Source organism: Staurois parvus, unplaced genomic scaffold (assembly GCF_062004578.1).
Source record: "Staurois parvus isolate SC_StPar_1 unplaced genomic scaffold, SC_StPar_1.0 ptg000277l, whole genome shotgun sequence".
In the NCBI taxonomy this organism is placed as follows: Eukaryota; Metazoa; Chordata; class Amphibia; order Anura; family Ranidae; genus Staurois; species Staurois parvus.
The window spans coordinates 1,008,727-1,030,206 of record NW_028318073.1 but is presented as its reverse complement, the minus strand read 5'-3'; the positions used below and the strand labels follow the sequence as shown (position 1 = coordinate 1,030,206).

Genomic DNA, 21,480 nt, shown 5'->3' with positions numbered 1-21,480 from the left:
CATCCAAAAGGTGTTTTATCTGGTTGAGGTCAGGATTCTGTGCAGGCCAGTCAAGTTTCTCCACCCCAAACTCACTCATCCATGACTTTATGGACCTTGCTTTGTGCACCGGTGCGCAATCATGTTGGAACAGGAAGGGGCCATCCGCAAACTGTTCCCAAAAAAGTTGGGAGCATGAAACTGTCTAAAATGTTTTGGTATGCTGATGCCTTAAGAGTTCCCTTCACTGGAACTAAGGGGCCAAGTCCAACCACTAAAAACAGCCCCACACCATAATTCCCCCTCCACCAAACCTTACACTTGGCACAATGCAGTTAGGCAAGTACAGTTCTCCTGGCAAACGCCAAACCCAGACACGTCCATCAGATTGCCAGACAGAGAAGTGTGATTCATCACTCCAGAGAACACGTCTCCACTGCTCTAGAGTCCAGTGGCGGCGTGCTTCACACAATGCATCCGGCGCTTTGCATTGCACAGGTGGCAACCTATCACGGTACCACGCTTGAATTCACTGAGCTCCCAAGAGCGACCCATTCTTTCACAAATGTTTGTAGAACATGGAGGTGATTGGAATACCTGAATCCAATGATTTGGAGGGGTGTCCCAATACGTTTGGCAAAATAGTGTCTGTATGTGTATATATATATATATAAAATTAACCTAAATATTACGATTTACCTTTACAACCTTAACCAGGATCAGCTTTGGGACTTCTAGGGTTTAAAATATTTTTTAGCTGCTATTTTTAACCTGTAGGGTGTTCTTAAACAGGTCACCTTTTGGATTTAAAATGCTTATAATAGTAAACTGTAAAATTATTTAGCATTTTTTTCAATTTCATTTATATTTAAACAATTATAATCATGAATTTGATTGGGGTTTGATATGGGATTCAATCAGCTAATCCGTATCAACAAAATAAATATTAAAAAACACATAATATTTATTGTATACTATTATCAGCAATCATCAGTGTGCCATTTTGTTAGGCATAGGTATTAACTCCCCAGGATTTAATTTGTTTGCCAATCCTTTTTCACCTTTTTTTTTGGAATTCCAGAACTTATTGTCTTTAGATCAGGGTCCCCCCATATTACATCAGGTTCCTTAGGTTGAACAGCCTTTGGGGTTTAAATGAGCATTTAAGCATTTTATATGGCTATTATAGCTTGGAAGTCTGTATTTACTTGGGGTACTGGCTCTGTCCTGCGACCAATTCTGCTTACCTTGTTCATAAACGATATAGAGGTTGAAATAAATACTTCAATTGCAGTGTTTGGTGACGATACAAAGCTAAGCAAGTTTACAACGTCACAACAGGATATAGGAAATTCAAGAAGACATTGCTAAAATAAAGGCTTGGGCAAACACATGGCAAATGAGGTTTAATGTTGAAAAACGTAAAACGATGCACTTGGGAACTAACAATATGAATGCAAGGTACTCATTAGGAGAAGAGCCTCTGTGGGAATTGAGGATGGAAAAGGATCTGGGGGTCCTAGTAGATCACAAACTCAGCAATGCCAAGCTGCAGCAAGTAGCCCCTCCCCCTCCACACACAGGCTAATATGAACAGCAGGAAACACAAAAAAAGTAATAAAAAATATTTAAGTATTTCAACACTAATACAGCATTTTGAGTCTGTGATTAATACTCTTTATTAACCTCCTGCTGACCACATGTCACATATAGATGGCAGCAAAAAAGTTGGCTTTAATGCTCAGTCATCACACATGTTTTCGCCTAAGGTTATGTGTAAAGAGTGTACACATAAATATATGCCTTTACATGCCATCAGCACACGGACTGAGCTGTCACTGCCGCCAGGAGGCAGCATTAGGGGTTAATACTTCATTATTAGTACAATATTACTTATTATATTGTTTATACTTGAAGGCTTTTGATTAAGGACTATCTCATCATGCTGAAATTCACACACTAACTTTGATAACTCATAATCAGTGAATAAACCCCTGTATTGCTGAACCTCATTAATGAGTCCCAAGATTCTATCAAATAACAACAATGCAATCTGCCTCAAACATTAAAAAAGTACATACGTGTTTGCTCCAACCATGCTTCCAAAGAGCTCCTGGAGGATAGACAAGACATTCCACACTGTGACAGAGAAGGCCTGGGGATTTAATAACCTCAAAGAACAGCCATTCTGTGCAATAAAGAACAGAGGAATAATCAAAATACAAAACACATAATATATCCTAAGATTATAAGCAGTCCCCTATTTTTATTTATATGTAAAACATTTTTAGTTTGATTTCCTTTTTGTTTGCATATGTTAAAATGGATATTTTAGTGTGTGTGTGTTTTTTTTCCCCCAGAAAACAGACAACCTGGAAAGTAACATGGTGGTAACTGCACTTTTTTATCTCACACAATATTGGTGGAACTATTTATTAAAATCATAAACTAGAAGCAAAATATGTTAAAGTAGAACTAATGTCAGAAAGTTAAGTCCTGTTAGATCACATCTGGCTGGCCCCTTTACAGGTACAGCCATGTAAAATATTACATTTACCGTATTTTTCGCTCCATAAGACGCACCTGACCATAGGATGCACCTAGGTTTTAGAGGCGAAAAACAAGAAAAAAAAATATTCTGAACCAATGGACTGCAGACACAGTACTGCAGATGACCAGAGACTGCGGACACAGTACAGGAGATGACCAGAGACTGCGGACACAGTACAGGAGATGACCAGAGACTGCGGACATACTACAGGAGATGACCAGAGACTGCAGACACAGTACAGGAGATGACCAGAGACTGCAGACAGTACAGGGGATGACCAGAGACTGCGGACACAGTACAGGAGATGACCAGAGACTGCGGACATAGTACAGGAGATGACCAGAGACTGCGGACACAGTACAGGAGATGACCAGAGACTGCGGACACAGTACAGGAGATGACCAGAGACTACGGACACAGTACAGGAGATGACCAGAGACTACGGACACAGTACAGGAGATGACCAGAGACTACGGACACAGTACAGGAGATGACCAGAGACTACGGACACAGTACAGGAGATGACCAGAGACTACGGACACAGTACAGGAGATGACCAGAGACTACGGACACAGTACAGGAGATGACCAGAGACTACGGACACAGTACAGGAGATGACCAGAGACTGCCGACATAGTACAGGAGATGACCAGAGACTGCGGACACAGTACAGGAGATGACCAGAGACTGCGGACACAGTACAGGAGATGACCAGAGACTACGGACACAGTACAGGAGATGACCAGAGTCTACGGACACAGTACAGGAGATGACCAGAGACTACGGACACAGTACAGGAGATGACCAGAGACTACGGACACAGTACAGGAGATGACCAGAGACTACGGACACAGTACAGGAGATGACCAGAGACTGCCGACATAGTACAGGAGATGACCAGAGACTGCGGACACAGTACAGGAGATGACCAGAGACTGCGGACACAGTACAGGAGATGACCAGAGACTGCGGACACAGTACAGGAGATGACCAGAGACTGCGGACACAGTGCAGGAGATGACCAGAGACTGCAGACATAGTGCAGGAGATGACCAGAGACTGCAGACATAGTGCAGGAGATGACCAGAGACTGCAGACATAGTGCAGGAGATGACCAGAGACTGCGGATGTACTACAGGAGATGACCAGAGACTGCGGACACAGTGCAGGAGATGACCAGAGACTGCAGACAGTGCAGGGAATGACCAGAGACTGCAGACAGTGCAGGAGATGACCAGAGACTGCAGACAGTGCAGGGAATGACCAGAGACTGCAGACAGTGCAGGAGATGACCAGAGACTGCAGACATAGTGCAGGAGATGACCAGAGACTGCGGATGTACTACAGGAGATGACCAGAGACTACGGACACAGTACAGGAGATGACCAGAGACTACGGACACAGTACAGGAGATGACCAGAGACTACGGACACAGTACAGGAGATGACCAGAGACTGCCGACATAGTACAGGAGATGACCAGAGACTGCGGACACAGTACAGGAGATGACCAGAGACTGCGGACACAGTACAGGAGATGACCAGAGACTGCGGACACAGTACAGGAGATGACCAGAGACTGCGGACACAGTGCAGGAGATGACCAGAGACTGCAGACATAGTGCAGGAGATGACCAGAGACGGCGGACATAGTGCAGGAGATGACCAGAGACTGCAGACATAGTGCAGGAGATGACCAGAGACTGCGGATGTACTACAGGAGATGACCAGAGACTGCGGACACAGTGCAGGAGATGACCAGAGACTGCAGACAGTGCAGGGAATGACCAGAGACTGCAGACAGTGCAGGAGATGACCAGAGACTGCAGACAGTGCAGGGAATGACCAGAGACTGCAGACAGTGCAGGAGATGACCAGAGACTGCAGACAGTGCAGGAGATGACCAGAGACTGCAGACAGTGCAGGGAATGACCAGAGACTGCAGACAGTGCAGGAGATGACCAGAGACTGCAGACATAGTGCAGGAGATGACCAGAGACTGCGGATGTACTACAGGAGATGACCAGAGACTGCGGACACAGTGCAGGAGATGACCAGAGACTGCAGACAGTGCAGGGAATGACCAGAGACTGCAGACAGTGCAGGAGATGACCAGAGACTGCAGACAGTGCAGGGAATGACCAGAGACTGCAGACAGTGCAGGAGATGACCAGAGACTGCAGACAGTGCAGGAGATGACCAGAGACTGCAGACAGTGCAGGAGATGACCAGAGACTGCAGACAGTGCAGGGAATGACCAGAGACTGCAGACAGTGCAGGAGATGACCAGAGACTGCAGACATAGTGCAGGAGATGACCAGAGACTGCGGATGTACTACAGGAGATGACCAGAGACTGCGGACACAGTGCAGGAGATGACCAGAGACTGCAGACAGTGCAGGGAATGACCAGAGACTGCAGACAGTGCAGGAGATGACCAGAGACTGCAGACAGTGCAGGAGATGACCAGAGACTGCAGACAGTGCAGGGAATGACCAGAGACTGCAGACAGTGCAGGAGATGACCAGAGACTGCAGACAGTGCAGGAGATGACCAGAGACTGCAGACAGTGCAGGGAATGACCAGAGACTGCAGACAGTGCAGGAGATGACCAGAGACTGCAGACAGTGCAGGGGATGACCAGAGACTGCTGACCTTTGGGGAGGGAGGGGGAGTGGGTACCTGAATTTGACAGGTACCTGCTCCCACTTCTGCGGAGTTGTCCTTCCCTCTTCTTCCCGGGCCGGCTTCTGTGACAGCCGGGTGCCCACTGCGCATGCGCGAGAAGCGCTGCGCTTTGTGAATGGCCCGGAGCCTTCTGGGACCTGTCATGTGTCCCAGAAGACACCGGATCATTCACAAAGCGCAGCACATGCGCAGTGGGCACCCGGCTGTCACAGAAGCCAGCGCGGGAAGACTGTGCAGCGCTGGAGCGAGGAACAGGTAAGGCCCTGCAGGAGAGAACAGCTGAGCGGCCGGCCCGGTATTCTGCCGTAGTGGCGGCAGAAATACCGGACCGGCCGCTTTATATTCGCTCCATAAGACGCACTGACATTTTCCCCCCTTTTTTTGGGGGAAAAAAGTGCGTCTTATGGAGCGAAAAATACGGTAAGTGCTTATACTGTTTAACCACTTGCCTACCAGGCACTTATACCCCCTTCCTGCCCAGGCCAGTTTTCAGCTTTCAGTGGTGTCGCACTTTGAATGACAATTGCGCGGTCATGCAACACTGCACCCATATGAAATTTTTATAATTTTTTTCCACACAAATAGAGCTTTCTTTTTGTGGTATGTACTCGCCGCTGGGTGTTTTATTTTTTGCGCTATAAACAAAAAAGTGCCAAATTTTTGAAAAAAAAAGTTTTTCTTTGTTTCTATTATAAAATTTTGCAAGCAGGTAATTTTTCGACTTTACTGATGTGCGTTGATGAGGCTGCACTGATAGGCAGCACTGACGGGCACTGATAGGCAGCACTGATAGGCAGCACTGATGGGCACTGATAGGTGGCATTGATGAGGTGGTACTAATAGGCGGCACTGATATGCAACAATGATGGGCACTGATAGGCGGCACTTATATGCACTGATAGGCAGCACTCTTAGGTGACACTGATGAGCTGGCACTGCTGGGCACAGGTGGGTGGCACTGATGGGTGGCACTGTTCAACAGTGCCCTGATGATCAGTGCTGATCCATCCTCTGACAATTGCCGGCTATCAGCTGTACTTTCCTCACGCTGTGACAGCATGTGGAAAGTGCAGCTGATAACCGGCAACTGCATTCACCGGTGATCTGCTGTGTCATTGGACATGGCTGATCACGTGGTAAAAGGCCGCTGTGATTGGCCTTTTACCACATCACGTGATCAGCTGTATCCGCATTACACAGCAGATCACCGGTGAATGCAGTTGCCGGTTATCGGCTGCACTTTCCTTGCCGGGTGCATGGGAGGGCGAGTTCTAGAAGGACGTCATACGACGTCCTCCCAGAACTGGCCGGCCTCAGTGTAGCCGTCTTTCGGTTATCTGCAGTCGGCAAGTGGTTAAAAACTAGTAATGTACGGTCTCATCTTGCTCTGCACTGAGCCTTAAATCAGAGCCACCAGAGGTGGATCAGGTGACCGCTTTAAGATTTGCTGTTGCTAGTGGGGAGAGGGGGGGGGGGGGCGCTGGGGAAGCAACAGAATGAAACAGACTGTGCTGCGGGAACACATATTAGGGAGAGAGAAAAGAAAAGCAGGAGAGGTGACAGGACAAATTCTGCTAGCAAGGGGACACAAAAGAGTTGAACTTACAAGTACAATGCCTTAGTTTTTGAGACCAAGAAGAGGGGGAAGAGTTCTCAAAGAAGTGACTTCTCTGGGCTTCAACAAACTGGCAGCCTTCAGTAACAAGAAACAGGAACAATTTACAGCACACACAATGTGGAATGTATGCTCTTTTGTTAAAGACACTTAATTGTTAAACTGTTATGGGTAAAGTTAAGCCTTAAACCGATAAGTTTAAGTTCCACTATAAAGTGGATCTTTATCCATTAACAACTTCATAAAGAACAATGTTCTTTAGCAGTGAACATACATTCCATATTATTAATTATGCTACCAAAATTAGTGTGTGCTTTATATTTCCTTAAGCATTGCTCCTGTTTCTTCTTGCTGAAGGCTGCTATTTTGTAGAAGCCCAAGCCCTGAGCAGCAGTAAATCTTTAGGCTGTCAGCAGATTGGCCTCTAAAAATTGGGCACAGTGCTTAAAAATAGAGAGCAACTGAGCATGTGCAGAGCAGAGTGAGACAGTGTATTACCAAATTTTTAAAGAGTATAGGCACATATTTTTTTATGTTTTACATAACTTCAAGCTGGCCCATGTTGCAGGTATAGCCATCTAAAAAAAAAAAAAACACCATATATATACCCCAATGTTTTTGTAAAATATGAATAATGATGTTATGCCGAGTAAAAAGATACCCAATGTGTCATGCTTTAAAATTGCGCACACTCGTGGAATGGCGTCTAACTATGGTACTTAAAAATGGGTGATGCTTTAAAATTCTCTACAGGTTACCATTGTAAAGATACAGAGGAGGTTTAGTGCTAGAATTATTGCTCTTGCTCTGACGTTCGTGGCGATACCTCACATGTGTGGTTTGAACACCGTTTAGATATGTGGGTGTGGCCTACATATGCGTTTCAATCACTTTTATTCCTATCACAAAAAATACATGCATCCCTTGTAATAGAGATATGAGGTGAATAGGACCCCACATCTCTCCTCTACAATGTAAAGCATTATATCAAAAAAAGCATTGATCTAGTGCTTTAAGAACGCGCTCCAGTCCTCCAAGGGCATAGAGATGAGTGGAGGTCATCTTTCCTTCACTTATCTTTATGCCCAGTGCCGGGATCGTTTGGTGGTTTCTCAGGTGAGGCTGAGAACCACAGAGTGGCGGCGCGGGCAGTAGCAGCGGCAGTGGTGAGGAGCAGTGGTGGTGGGCAGCGAGGGGCGGGGTTATTTTCTGCACCTGCATCGGTGCTTATTTTCATATCGGCCAAAGGCTGATAGGGATGTTTACGCCTGACACATTTCGGCCACCAAAATTTAGGTGTATCCCTAATTATACTTTAAAATAATAATGTTCAAATCGAGTGCTGATGTAGCTTGGTGTAGTGCTCTGGAGGTTTTTGTATAGTGTATTTTGAATTTTATCCGCTAAAAAAAGCAAAAGCCATTGGAGGGATTAGTAGTGAGGGGTAGCAAACAGAGCAACTGGTAAGGTCAATAAGTCTGGCAGCATGGAGTTGCAATAGTCAAGGCAATAGATAACAGGGGAGTGAATAAGTACCTTGGTGGTGTCATTAGATATGAAGGGACATATTTTTCAAACTGTAAGGGAGGTGAAGATGACAGGATCTGGACAGGGATTGGACGTGGGTCCAAAAGAAGAGTTCAGAGATTTGCAGTGACCTTTACAGAAAGTGAAATGGGAAGAGAGGAGATGGAAGTTTTAGGACAATGATGAACCGCTTAGATAAACAGGAGGAAAATCAAGAAAGTCTTTTGAGAAGTAATTGGTGAATTGTTTGAAAGGTTCAGAAACACCTCATTCGAGTCTGATATGAGTACAGAGGAACGGCCATCTGTTTTACAAGTTAATAAAAATGTTTTACCTCCTGCTTTTGTTTACCTTGAAATAGTCCCATACAACTAGTGGCAGAGCTCTGCCAGGGGAATTGTGGGTTTCCCGTACTCCATCAGTATAACTGGTGACATCCAAGTTTACACCAAACTGCACATTATCCTAGAATTGAAACATATAAGAGAAATTGATAATATGAAGCACTACAAAAAAGTACCCTTGTTTAGTAAAATGTCTAAAAGTCAAAAGATATTTCTAAGAATTCAGAAATGTTCAATTCTATAGAAGACAATAAATAGGTCTAAGCTATGTTTTAGATGCATAAGGGTAATTTCACTAGAATGCAAAAGCAACAGTTAAACGCTGGCTCTCCACAGGACTGTATTTTCTCTTTACATGGTTTATACAAGACTGCACACCATACTATCGTACAGACAGCATTATTTAATTTGCTGGTGATACTATGGTAGTCGGTTGCATTAATGGAGGGGATGAACACATAAAACTGAAAAGCTAGTTGAAGACTTTAGAAAAAAAGACTGAAATACCTCCACTCTTTATTAAGGGTGATTGTGTTGAGATGGTTTCTGTCGTTTAGTTTCCAGGGTTATACATTTCTGAGAATCGTTCAGTATTACTAAATGTAAATGCCGTTGTTAAAAAACCTCAGCAAAGAATATACTTTCATAGACTACTTAGGAAGAATGCCCTAAGGTAAAAAGTATTTGAAATCTTCTATCGCTCTTCAATTAAGAGCATACTGGTATACTGTATCTTAGTATGGTACCCAAATTCTACCACGACTGACAGAAACACTCTTCAGAAAATAATTCTCACAGAAAATAGAGGGTTGTAAACTCCCATCCCTAGTAGAAATGTATGAATCTCACTGTCTTGTAAGAGTTTAGAAAATAAAAAGAGATCCATTTCATCCTGGCTATCACTTATTTGAAGTTTTACCCTCAGGTAGACACTACAGGAATAATAAAGTTAGAACAAAAAGGTACAGCGGGAGCTTTTTTCCGTGGGTAATCCAGTCAATAAATGGAAAAATTAATTCAAGTTAGGTAACAATCGGTCAGGGTTAGTGCTTTGCTATTTTAAGGGATGATTACAGTGTTACTAAACCCACAACAGTAAAATCAGTCTGTATATGCAGTAAAGCATGCTTGTTATACTCAATGTGGAACCTAAGGGGTTAATCATAGGTTTAACTGGATGGACCTGTGTCTTGTTTTTTTCAACCTTATAAACATGTAACTTGAATGAATTACAAGTACCATCCACTGTGACCATGACACATGGCTTGCAGTTCTCAATGAACTGCAAAGGTGTTGCTGAGCGCTCTCTTAGTTCATTGACACTTCCTACACTTCACTTACTGTCTGCCCATATAGGAAGTAAGGGCATACAGCTATATTGAGTGTTTGCAGGAGCCTGATACTGCATTGTGGTTGCAATACTTTACGGACTGCAGTGAAAAAAAAAAAAAGAAAAAAAAAAAAAAGAATTTACTTTTTTTTTACCTGCAAAATAATATGCATTTAAAAGATAAGTTCATCTTTAAAAAAATAAATGCACATATTTTTGTAGGTAAAAAAAAAAGTGCAATTATTTTTTATTAGGGACCTGTAACACATTGTACAATCATGGGTGCAATCCCAGGCTTCTGCAGACAGTCAGTGTAGCCGTCTGCCTGTACCTTGTATAGGCAGGCAGTTACTGAATGACAAGAAGAATCAATGAACCACTAGAGCACTCACCAGTGGCCCAGTAGTTCATTGAGAACTACAAGCCGTCAGCTGCAATGGCTAATGGTAGTTGTAATTTTCTCATTCATAGAACTCTGTGAATGAATGATGATGTGGCTGGGTGGGTGGAGCCCCTCGTGGACATGTTTTTTTTAATTGTGACCGTGTGAGCGGGGAGAGGGGAGGGGGCTGCTTGTTTTGTAACATGTTACACTCTGCATATGGGTGTAACATGTAGCATGTTATGAAAAGGTGAACTTATCCTTTAAGGTAAATAAAAGCTCAATTATGCACACAGAACATATACTACAGTTTTCAAAAAAACGTTAAATGACCATTTACAAAAGAAACAATTATATAGTATAATTTACCTGTTATATTTTAACAAGCGACTTTTATTACAAAACAACACACACTGACAGTAGCACAATATTTTTTGAGCTCTTACTTCTCTAAGAATGCGGTCAAATTCTGAAATAGAAAAAAATCCATCATAGTATTTGCTGTTGTGTCGTCTAATTAGAGCAGGTTTCTTCTCCCAAATATTCCTACAAAGAAAAATTAAAAATACAAAGGTTAAGGATTTCAGCCAACCATGCATAACAAGCATAATCATAAACCATTAAAATGTAAACAAACATTAAATTAAAGCAGACCTATTTGTAAAATTTCACTTCACAGGTTTTAAAAGAAACTTTTATTATAACCAAGTTATACTATTATTCTGAGTGAAAAAAAATTGCCTCTATAACTGCAGCTCTTGAGCTCCTTCATGTGACCTAGGTAAAGGTTACATGGTATTGACTTTCTTGATCTGCATTCTTGTTCAGGGTCGTCCAACCAGAAAGTACTAAAGCCAGAGACAGCAACCAGTATTTTCATAATAAGGTCAGAACTGGAAGGTTCAAATTTTCTTTCAGAACAGCTAAGATTCCCTCCTTCAGAACAGAAACTGGTCTAGGACACATTATGAAATGGCTGACTCTTGTATGAACATCACACCTTTTTGTAGTCTTTATGGTAAGCATAAAGCCTAATACCAACCAAGGCTTTTAAATCCTGACAGAGCGGGAAAGAGAACTACTGTCATATTTGAAATGTTGTCTGGGATACCAAAAAGGCAAAAAATTGTTGTTTGTGTTCCCATGCAAAATATTTCTCCTCTTTTCCTTTTTGGCTTGACTCCTGTCATCTAAACCAGGGTTCTCCAAACTTTGTGAACAAAGCACCAGTTTACTGTCTTTCACACTTTGAGGGGGCCACACCGTGGCCATTGTGAGTAGAATAGGCCCTGGCATCAATGGGAGTAAACCATACCCTATCATTGGCATTAGTTGGAGGAATATTGCCCCTTTGTTGGTAATAGGGGAAGAAATTGTGCCCCATCATTGGTGTCAGTGGGAAGAATAGTGCCCTGCTGTTGGTGTCAGTTGGAAGAATAATGTCCTTATGATGGGGTCAGTTGTAGGAATAGCGCCCTATCGTTGGTATTTGTGACAGGAATTATGCCTCATTGGGGGTGTCACTGTGTCAAGGTCCTACCTTTCCCCAGAGGTTATGCTGCTCTATGTGCTGGCATCCATCTTAGGTTTCTGCAAAGCATGGTGGGAGCCTTTTATGCTTTCAGGCCTCTGCGGTCCATCCCCCAGAGGGGCGTGGTTGATCACATTTAAGCCTGTTGTCTGCACTTGCTCTTTGCATTCGTGTCCTGTATGTTCCCCTTGCAGCAAGCTCTTCTTCTGTTCTCATTGCTCTCCTGGTAACCGACTCGGCTTGGACAAGACTATTCTCTGCTTTAACCCTTTACCTGACCTCCCGTTGCTGAACCCGGCTCGTGACCTGAGTATTCTTTGCCTACCGTCTTGTACTGTCTGCTCCGTTGTTATAGACCCGGCCTGTCTGACCACGCTACACGTTTAGCTCCCACCAGCTGTACGCCCTTGGCGGCAGTCGTTACCGCAGCTGAGGTTTCTCGGGGGCCGCGACCTGGTCTCAGTCTGCGTCAAATCCATCCCCACCATCAAGGGCCCTGGTGAAGGGCAGCCTGGGGCTTAGACTCCACGCCCTGAGGGACTCTGGTCTGTGGGTAGTGGCTGTCGTCCGTCGCTGCATGACCTTATCATGGGCCTGCCTGCCCATTCCATCGCTCCTGCCCTGACATAGTGGAAGGAACAGTGCCTTGTATCAGTGGCAGAAATAGTGTCCAAAGGGTCTGATAAAAGCAAGCAAGGGGCCATATCCCGCCCCTAAGCCGCAGTTTAGAGACCACTGATCTAAACAGAAAGTGAAAGCGAGTCTTGCATTCTACTAAACACTGCTACATTTTGCAACTTCTGTCAGTCTCTTTGGAGCCGATTTCTCTTCACTTTTTGTTCTGTCTAAAAAACTTGCCATACAGTCAAACTGGGGAGATCTCCCCTCTCTTCATGATATTACACCCCCTAAACAAGATGAAATTGCCAAAAGGGGAAACAACAATAAAAAGCTGGGAAAGCTCTGAAATAACAGAAACTGGAGAATGGCCACGGCCCCCAATATCAAAGAATGGGTAGAGGAACCTCACTACATCATGAGAAAGGAAGAACTAACAGCTAGCCTTAAAGTAGAATTATAGGCATTTTTGGACAGAGTAAGGGAGGGTTACAACCCTTGTCAGTTCATTTTTTGCTAACTGTGTCCCATTGGAGAGATGTCCCTTAATTTCCTGTCCCATAGCCAAAAAAGGAAGTGAGGAGAAATCCCTGCAAATTAAGGGAATCCCTTGGGGACCACCAATTCACCAGTAGTGTCCCCACTGGAAGATTTCCCCTCTATTACTTCTCTTGGGACAACTCAAAATGTGGGATTTTTTTTCACTTTCACTTTCAATGGTAATGGTAAACAGGACAAATTGAGAGTGAATCTCTATAACGGGACCACAGACAGCAATAAAAACTTTCAGGTATTCTAAACCATCTCTACTTTATCCAAAAATGAAAAGAAAATTGTGAGATAGTTGTACTTTAAAGTATATGTAAACCCTATAAAACACATTATAAATACTTTTCCCTCATTTCCTTTTTTTATAAGTAATTACATACCCCCTGTTCTCAGCTGCACAGAGAGGCGAGGGTGGAGAAACAGAAACGGCTGTGCGGGCGGGGCGTTATTAATCATTTGAGGAGAACAGACTTCCAGCACAGCCAGGACAGGGACCACACTGTGCTCTCATTCCTAATGTGGTCACTTTTTGATAGGATAGCAGACAGTAGGCACACATCTAAACTTCCAATTTGTGAAGCTTCCAAAGCAAAATCTTGCTACATTACAGAGGATTCCTATAGTCCCCATCCAGGCACCCTTCTCCCTCACCCTCCTTCCTGCCTCTCTTACTGAGTTAGTATGGCTGAAAAAAAACAAAAGTCCACCCAGTTCAACCATAAAAAAAAAAAAAAAAAATTATAATCTTACACCCACAGTTGATCCAGAGGAAGGCAAAAAACCCAGCAAAGCATGATCCATGAGGGGAAAAACTCCTTCCTGATCCCCCCCGAGAGCCAATCGGATATTCCCTGGATCAACTTTACCTATAAATGTTAGTAACCAGTTATATTCTGTGTATCCAAGAAAGAATCCAGACCTTTTTAAAGCAAGCACTGAGCTAGCCAGATCCAACTCTTGAAGTCTATTCCACATTTTCACAGCTCTCACTGTGAAGAAACCTTTCCGTATTTGAAGATTACATTTCTTTTCCTCTAGACGTAAAGAGTGCCCCCTTGTCCTTTGTGATGACCTTTGGGTGAATAACTGCACTGAGTTCACTATAGGAACCACTGATGTATTTATACATGTGGATCATATCCCCCTTAATCTCCTCTTCTCAGGAGAGAATAAATTCAGTTCCTCTTATCTTTCCTCATAGCTGAGCTCCTCCATGCCTTATCAGTTTGGTTGCCCTTCTATGTATTTTCTCCAGTTCCCCAATGTTATTTTTTGTGAATTGGTGCCTAACATTGAACTGCATATTCCACATGAGGTTTTACTAATGATTTGTACAGGGGTAAAATGATATCTCTCTCTCTCTGGAGTCTATACCTCGTTTAATACAAGAGAGGAATTTGCTTGGTTTAGAAACCGCAGCTTGGCATTGCATGCCACTATTAAGCTTATGATCTACCAGAACTCCCAGATTATTATTATACAGGATTTATATAGCGCCAACAGTTTGCTCAGCGCTGTACATTATAATGGGAGACAGTACAGTAACAATACAATTCAATACACGAGGGGTTCGGGGGCCCTGCTCCTTGGAGCTTACAATCTAGGAGGGAGGGGATAGTGGTACAGGAGGAAACACTGAACCTTAGGGTATACCACTAACAATCCTAGACCATTCAGAGTATGAATCATTAACCACTGCTCTCTGAATACGATCTTTTAGCCTTTCTTGGCTACCTCTCTTTTTTTCTTCCCTGAGGTCTGTCAAATAAAGGCATTCTCAATACCTTTTATTAGTTGGGAGGCAAGTTGGTAGATTGCCGTTAAATCAAGTACATGAATGCATTGAAGGAATATGACTATTAGGGTACTGTCAAGAGACTCATTAGCTTATTTAATTTTCTTAGTAGTATCACCAGCGCAAGATTAGGTCGAACAATATAATAGAACTGATTTACTGAAACTGGAGAGTGCAAAATTTGGTGCCATTATGCATGGTAGCTGTGACGAATCGCCTTACACCCCACCTGGGAACTTCCGTCAGAGAGCTGCTTCCTCGCCACTGGAACAAAGGAATTACAGCTGGGAATTGCATCCAAGAACTAGACAACACTAGCTTAGGTGCAAACTGGAACTCTCTTTACTGTCAATTCACACAGAATTTAGACCACACAAAATCAGGTAAGAGCTTGATCACATGATCCTAAACAATGCAAACTGTAATCAGTAATATCATCAGAACATCTAATGAACAGCCAACAGCTAACAGTGATCTAAATAACAGTAAGCTAATCAACAGCTAGCAACTAACATCGAACAGTGATCTAATCAAACAGTATTCTAATTAAAAGCTAGCAGGGAACATTGACCTAATTAACAGTAAGCTAACAGCCAAGCACCCAGCCAAAGCTTTGATTAATTAGGGAGTCCACTGCAGACAGTCAGCAACAAGCCCACCCCTGGATACACAAAGTACATTACACAGGGAGGAAGATTGTTGATAAATATTTCTGTCCCAAGTGGAGGAGCTTCTCAAATCCAGTCTGCGGGGGAGGGGGCGCACCATATTTCTTCTATTAACCTGTACAAGCTTAATATTACACCATTCCATCCACTCCAGAAAGGAAGCTTTATTGTCTTTTTCAGAGAATTAATACAAGCCTCGCTCTCAGAGTTAATCATGTTGGTGTCCATCATAGAGAATGATCTTCTCTCTCCATGGGATCAGAGGCTGAACTGAGCTGTTTTCCATGCTCTGATCAGGAGAAAAAGACAAAATCCCTGGTCTCCTCCATGGGCCATTTTCAGTGGGTAGAAGGCTAGCCCCTAGTCCCCTCCAAAAGCCCCTGTCTTGGTTGGGTCTGTCACAGTAGCCAATCAGCTTCTAACTTCAGCTTGTTCAATTTAGTTTTGTCAATAAAACCTGCAAGCTGATTTCTATGCGAGATTTTTCAATCTCAAGTTATATTCTGTATGATAGCTTTTGTATATGATTATAGTTGAATGCACGCTCAGAAACTTCTAAAACCTTAATAAAACTTTTACTCTAAAAAAAGTTGACAAAAATTAAAAACAGTTCATCACTATCAAATTGTAAAACAAATGTCCAGAGTAGGTCTTTTAGAATGTCAGATACTGCAGAGAGTCACAAGCTCTCGATCAGACAGATCTTGTCTGCTAGAACTGTAGAGAAAAGAGGATCAGCAAGAAACAACCACTGGAAAGCAACACTAAGGAAGAATCAGAGTGTATGTAGTGAAGGTAATGGTCAAATATGTATGTTTGTATGTACACATTGCTAGAGGGATTAGAACACCTGTCAGATTTTTATTGTTGTTTGTGACCCCATTAGAGAGGTTCACCCTCTCTATTCGGCCTGTTTACCCTTGTCATTGAAAGTGAAAGTAAAAGAAAATCCCAAATTTTGGGTCGTCCCCAAAGAAGTAATCTTCCAATGGGGACACTAGCTCTGGTGACCTGGGGGTCCCCAAGGAATTCCCTTAATTTGCAGGGATTTTCTCTCACTTCTTTTTTGGCTATGGGACAGGAAGTGAAGGTAAATCGCAATGGGACACAATGGCGGAAAAAAAAAACTGACAGGGGTTATAATCCTTCCTTACTCTATCCAAAATAAAATTAAAAAAAAAAAAAAAGGTTTTGCCTATATTTCTATTTTAACCTCTTCTTAACTGGGTAACGCATACAGTTGTGCTGAAACGTTTCTGGGAGAAATCGTAAAATTTTGAATTTTGGGATTGATATTGAAAATATGACTGATCATGCCAAAATACTATCTTTTTATTTAAGGATAGCGATATCATATGAAGCCGTTATTATCACATAGTTGTTTGGCTCTGTTTTAAATCATGATGATAAACATAAATCACCCAAATGGCCCTGATCCACTGTTTGCAAACCCTGGAATGTTTGGCCATGGTACAAACACAAGGTGACACACAGGTTAAAATGGCAATTAAAGGTTAACTTCCTACATCTGTGGCTTCATAAATTGCAATTAGTGTCTGTGTATAAATAGCCAATGTGTTTGTTAGCTCTCACATGGATGCACTAAGCAGGCTAGATACTGAGCCACGGGGAGCAGAAAAGAACTGTCAAAACACCTGCGTAACAAGGTAATGGAACTATATAAAGATGGAAAAGGATATAAAAAGATAACCAAAGCCTTGAATATGCCAGTCAGTACTTTTCAATCCCTTATTAAGAAGTGTGCATTTCGGGAATTTCTTGCTACCAAGCGAAGTACAGGTAGAGCTAGAAAGATTGCAGCCACAACTGCCAGAACTGTTCATATCCCAATATACAGGGATACGTGATATGATTTTTGACACGAGCACACACACACCCACCACATAGATTGAACTGGATGGACTGTTGTCTTTATTCAATCTTACCAACTATGGAACTATGTAATCCACAGGAAAGAGAAATCTTTTGTGGATGCTTTGTAGCTGGAAATAGAGGTGGGATGATGTCCTGAGGAGGGAGAATCCATCTTGGAGACACAGGAACCCCGAAGCCTCAAAACCACCTTGTGCCTATGAAGAACACGGAAGGGTTCTACAAGAAAAGGGCACCAGCTTCCTGACCAGTCTCACTGACATGAAAACTTGCCTTAAGAGTAAGGTTGGCCAAGGGAATATCCTTATTGGGCTCAATAGGAAGGCTTTTGTAGAGCTGACAGGAACTTTTTAAAATCCCATGGCGAGACTGGTGAACAAACTGGGGGGGGGTGCATGCTATGTGAGCCACTCTCTGAATAAAGGCCTTTACCAGCACATGAGCAGCCAGAGGTATCTGAAAAGGGATAGTAAAGGCCAAAATTTGACCCTTCAAGGAAGCTTAAGGCCAAGTGCTGATCTGGCCTAGACTGGAAAAAGTACTGGACACTTCCCATGCAGGACTTAAGCTACGACAGCTATCAAAGCCAGTGTCCCTGAAGTAGCCATTACATGCAGCCCTGACTGCAGAGAGGCACCAATTCAGATATTGCAGGAAGTAGCTGCAGTATCTGTAGATGCAGATGGGTTGAGAAAAAAAACAAACATTCTCAGTATGAAGATCAGCACATCTTAGTCTTTCGAGCAGAATCACTAATCATATACCACAAAGCTACTCCAAGAAGAGAGAGGTCATCCACCACAACAGCAAAAAAAAAAAAAAGGATTGCAAAGAGTGGAGGGGTTTATATGAGCTGGCCAAAAAAAATTGCTTGCCAATGTCCTCACCTGGAGGTAGCAGGTCTTGATTAACAAAAGCCTGTGTCCTGTATGATTAAGAAATACTGTAGGTACATAACAATCAATGATTTCAACAAAAAGTTATATCAAAATATTCTGTGTCTAGTTAGCCTGAACAAGAAATAAAGCTGTACCTCAGCTCAATTGCACAAAACCTTTCGATCTCACAGCAGCTTTCACAGCTTTTACTGTGCTATTTTTAAAAAAAACTGCTTCGACACTTACGTTTCGAAGGTGGTCACAGTAAAACAGGCTTACCTGAAAAATTCCTTGGGCTTAATGGGAGAAATCAACCATTTGAATAAAGTTTTAGCTCGCTCCTTGCTGTTCTGGATTTCCCCCAGATTCTGCAGTACAGACTGTAGTGAAGGTCCAACATGCTGCTTGATGCTGCTTCGCAAATCCTAAAACAAAAAGGTACAAACATAGCTATAATATACAGTAGCTAGAATTTTAAGCTTGTCTTAATATAAAAGAGTTTGCCAGGACCAGATATTATATCCTGCAATAATTCAAAATAAGAAGATGAACAGGCTTAAAGGGTTAGCTCACCTTTACAGAAAAAATGTGAAGGTGAATAACAGACATCCTCCCCACTCTCTAGTTTCTGCTATAATTACCTGTGGGTTTGCCAAGCTGTCAGCACCCCTGCAGCAGCTCAAGAGGTCCAAGGATTCAAAATTCCAGCTCTTTTCCCTCTTCTCCATTAGTGCTACCAAAGAGGGATAAAATGGATTCAGATTGGTCAGCAGGGTCACATTTTTTTCTGTAAAGGTGAGCACTTTAAACTGGCCAGGGTGATTAGTTTTCTTTTAATTTTGCCAGCAGGCTGAATTAAAGAAAACAATTAGACCCCCTTGACCGCGTTTTTTTAAATTTGACAGCTAGCAAGAGGAGAGAAGATCCCCCAACTAGCTGTCAAAACAGCACCTGGTGTATTCATAACATGTTACATTACACCCTGAATATGGGTGTAACATGTAATGAAATGTGAACTTATCTTTTAAAGCACTTTAAGGCCTCCTCTCCAGCTCCTGTTTGTGAAATGGAGTTTTTGGGGCAGATTTGGGGAGCAGATACCCGATTTTGACAGGTATCTGCTCCCATTTCTGCTCTGACCTCCTAGGCGATCAGAAGCAAAAGTTCTTCCCCCAACCGCAGTCTTCTGGGACACGTGACAGGTCCCAGAAGGCAGCCACACCATTCACAGTGCACAGCACCACTCGTGCATGTGCAAGTGGGTACCCGGCTGTGAATCCGTAAGCTGTCACAGCCGGGTGCCCATAGTAAAAAATGCCGTCGCGGGGGAGAGAGACACACAGAGTGAAAATGGCTGGACCAAACACAGCGCTAATATGTAGGACAGGTGAGTGGCTGTTCATTAAAAGTCAGCAGCTATAGTTCTGTAGCTGCTTTTAATTTTTATATAGGAAACTGGAGCCCCTCTTTAAAGTGATATTAAAGCTTCTTATTTTCCCTAAAAAAGTAACAAACATGTTATACTTACCTGCTCTGTACAATGGAGCACCTCTTCTGGGGTTCCCCACCGCTGTTCATCGCTTTCTCTTCAGTGAGTGCTCCCATAGGCATAGAAAGCCACTTCCTATGGGAGCACGCATACGGCCGTGATCTTTTTGAATTTTGACAGCAGGTGCTGAGAGGAGATCCCCGGCCCGCTGTCACAGGGAAGGGGAGATTAAGCAGATGCTCAACATGCTACACCCTAAATATGGTGTTTCTCAACCTTTTTTTCAGTCAAGGCACCTTTTAAAATTCTGTACAATCTTAAGGCACCCATTACAAAATGTAAAAAACTAAACCAATAATTTTACAGAACGCAGCAACATCTGCACATATAGGACACCCAACATCAGAAGTGATTTATTCTTTGAAAACAAAAACACCTTTGAACACTAGTACAAACTAGTATTATATTGTTTCTCTTCTCCCCCAGTTTTTTCCACTCATTCGGCTAATGTGACCCCAGTGCTGATGGAGAGGAGTGGGGGCAAGCAAGGATGCTGTGCAGGTGCCCTCATTATCAACTGATGACATCTTTGGTTTTTTATGTCATCAGTGGCTAGAAAGCTGTATTGGTGCACAATGAAAACCTGTGGCTTTGTGTAGCTAAAAGGCAAGCTTGACTCACCTGCTGGCTTGTATAACATTTCTGGCCATTTTGCCAAGGTACCCCTGAAGAAACTTAAAGGCACCCAGGTTGAAAAAGGCTGGTGTAACATATAACATGTTCACAAAGGCGAACTTATCCTTTAAATGTTTACCGCAAACATGTGCATTATGCAATTTAGCAATAAAACACCAAAAAGTAGAAGTACCGTATTTGCCGGCGTATAAGACGACTGGGCGTATAAGACGACCCCCCTACTTTTCCTGCTAAAATGTAGTGTTTGGGCTATACTCGCCGTATAAGACTACCCCTCTTCCAATGCACACCAGTGGGAGGAATAGTGCCCCATCATTGATGTCAGTGGGAGGAATAGTGCCCCATCATTGGTATTAGTGGCAGGAATAGTGCCCCATCATTGGCATTAGTGGCAGGAATAGTGCCCTATCATTAGTATCAGTGGAGGAATAGTGCTCCATCATTGGTGTCAGTGGGAGGAATAGTGCCCCATCATTGGTATCAGTGGCAGGAATAGTGCCCCATCATTGGTATCAGTGGGAGGAATAGTGCCCCATCATTGGTATCAGTGGGGGGAATAGGTGCCCCATCATTGGTATCAGTGGCAGGAATGGTGCCCCATCATTGGTATCAGTGGGAGGAATAGTGCCCCATCATTGATGTCAGTTGGAGGAATAGTGCCCCATCATTGATGTCAGTGGGAGGAATAGTGCCCCATCATTGGTATCAGTGGCAGGAATAGTGCCCCATCATTGGTATCAGTGGGAGGAATAGTGCCCCATCATTGGTATCAGTGGGGGGAATAGGTGCCCCATCATTGGTATCAGTGGCAGGAATGGTGCCCCATCATTGGTATCAGTGGGAGGAATAGTGCCCCATCATTGGTGTCAGTGGGAGGAATAGTGCCCCATCATTGATGTCAGTGGGAGGAATGGTGTCCCATCATTGGTGTCAGTGAGGGGTGGAATA

General features: G+C 43.1%; 1 protein-coding gene across 1 annotated transcript in view; it reads right to left on the bottom strand.

Moving 5' to 3' along the window:
- RIOX1 (ribosomal oxygenase 1) overlaps positions 1-21,480 on the bottom strand; it is a 103,963-nt gene that overhangs the window by 60,746 nt on the left and 21,737 nt on the right. The window contains exons 3-6 of the mRNA XM_089681766.1: positions 18,627-18,772; positions 10,862-10,961; positions 8,711-8,824; positions 2,061-2,167 (exon numbers count right to left, since the gene is read on the bottom strand). Of these exons, the coding sequence (XP_089537892.1) occupies positions 2,061-2,167; positions 8,711-8,824; positions 10,862-10,961; positions 18,627-18,772 (467 nt within the window). The remainder of the gene's footprint in view (positions 1-2,060; positions 2,168-8,710; positions 8,825-10,861; positions 10,962-18,626; positions 18,773-21,480) is intronic.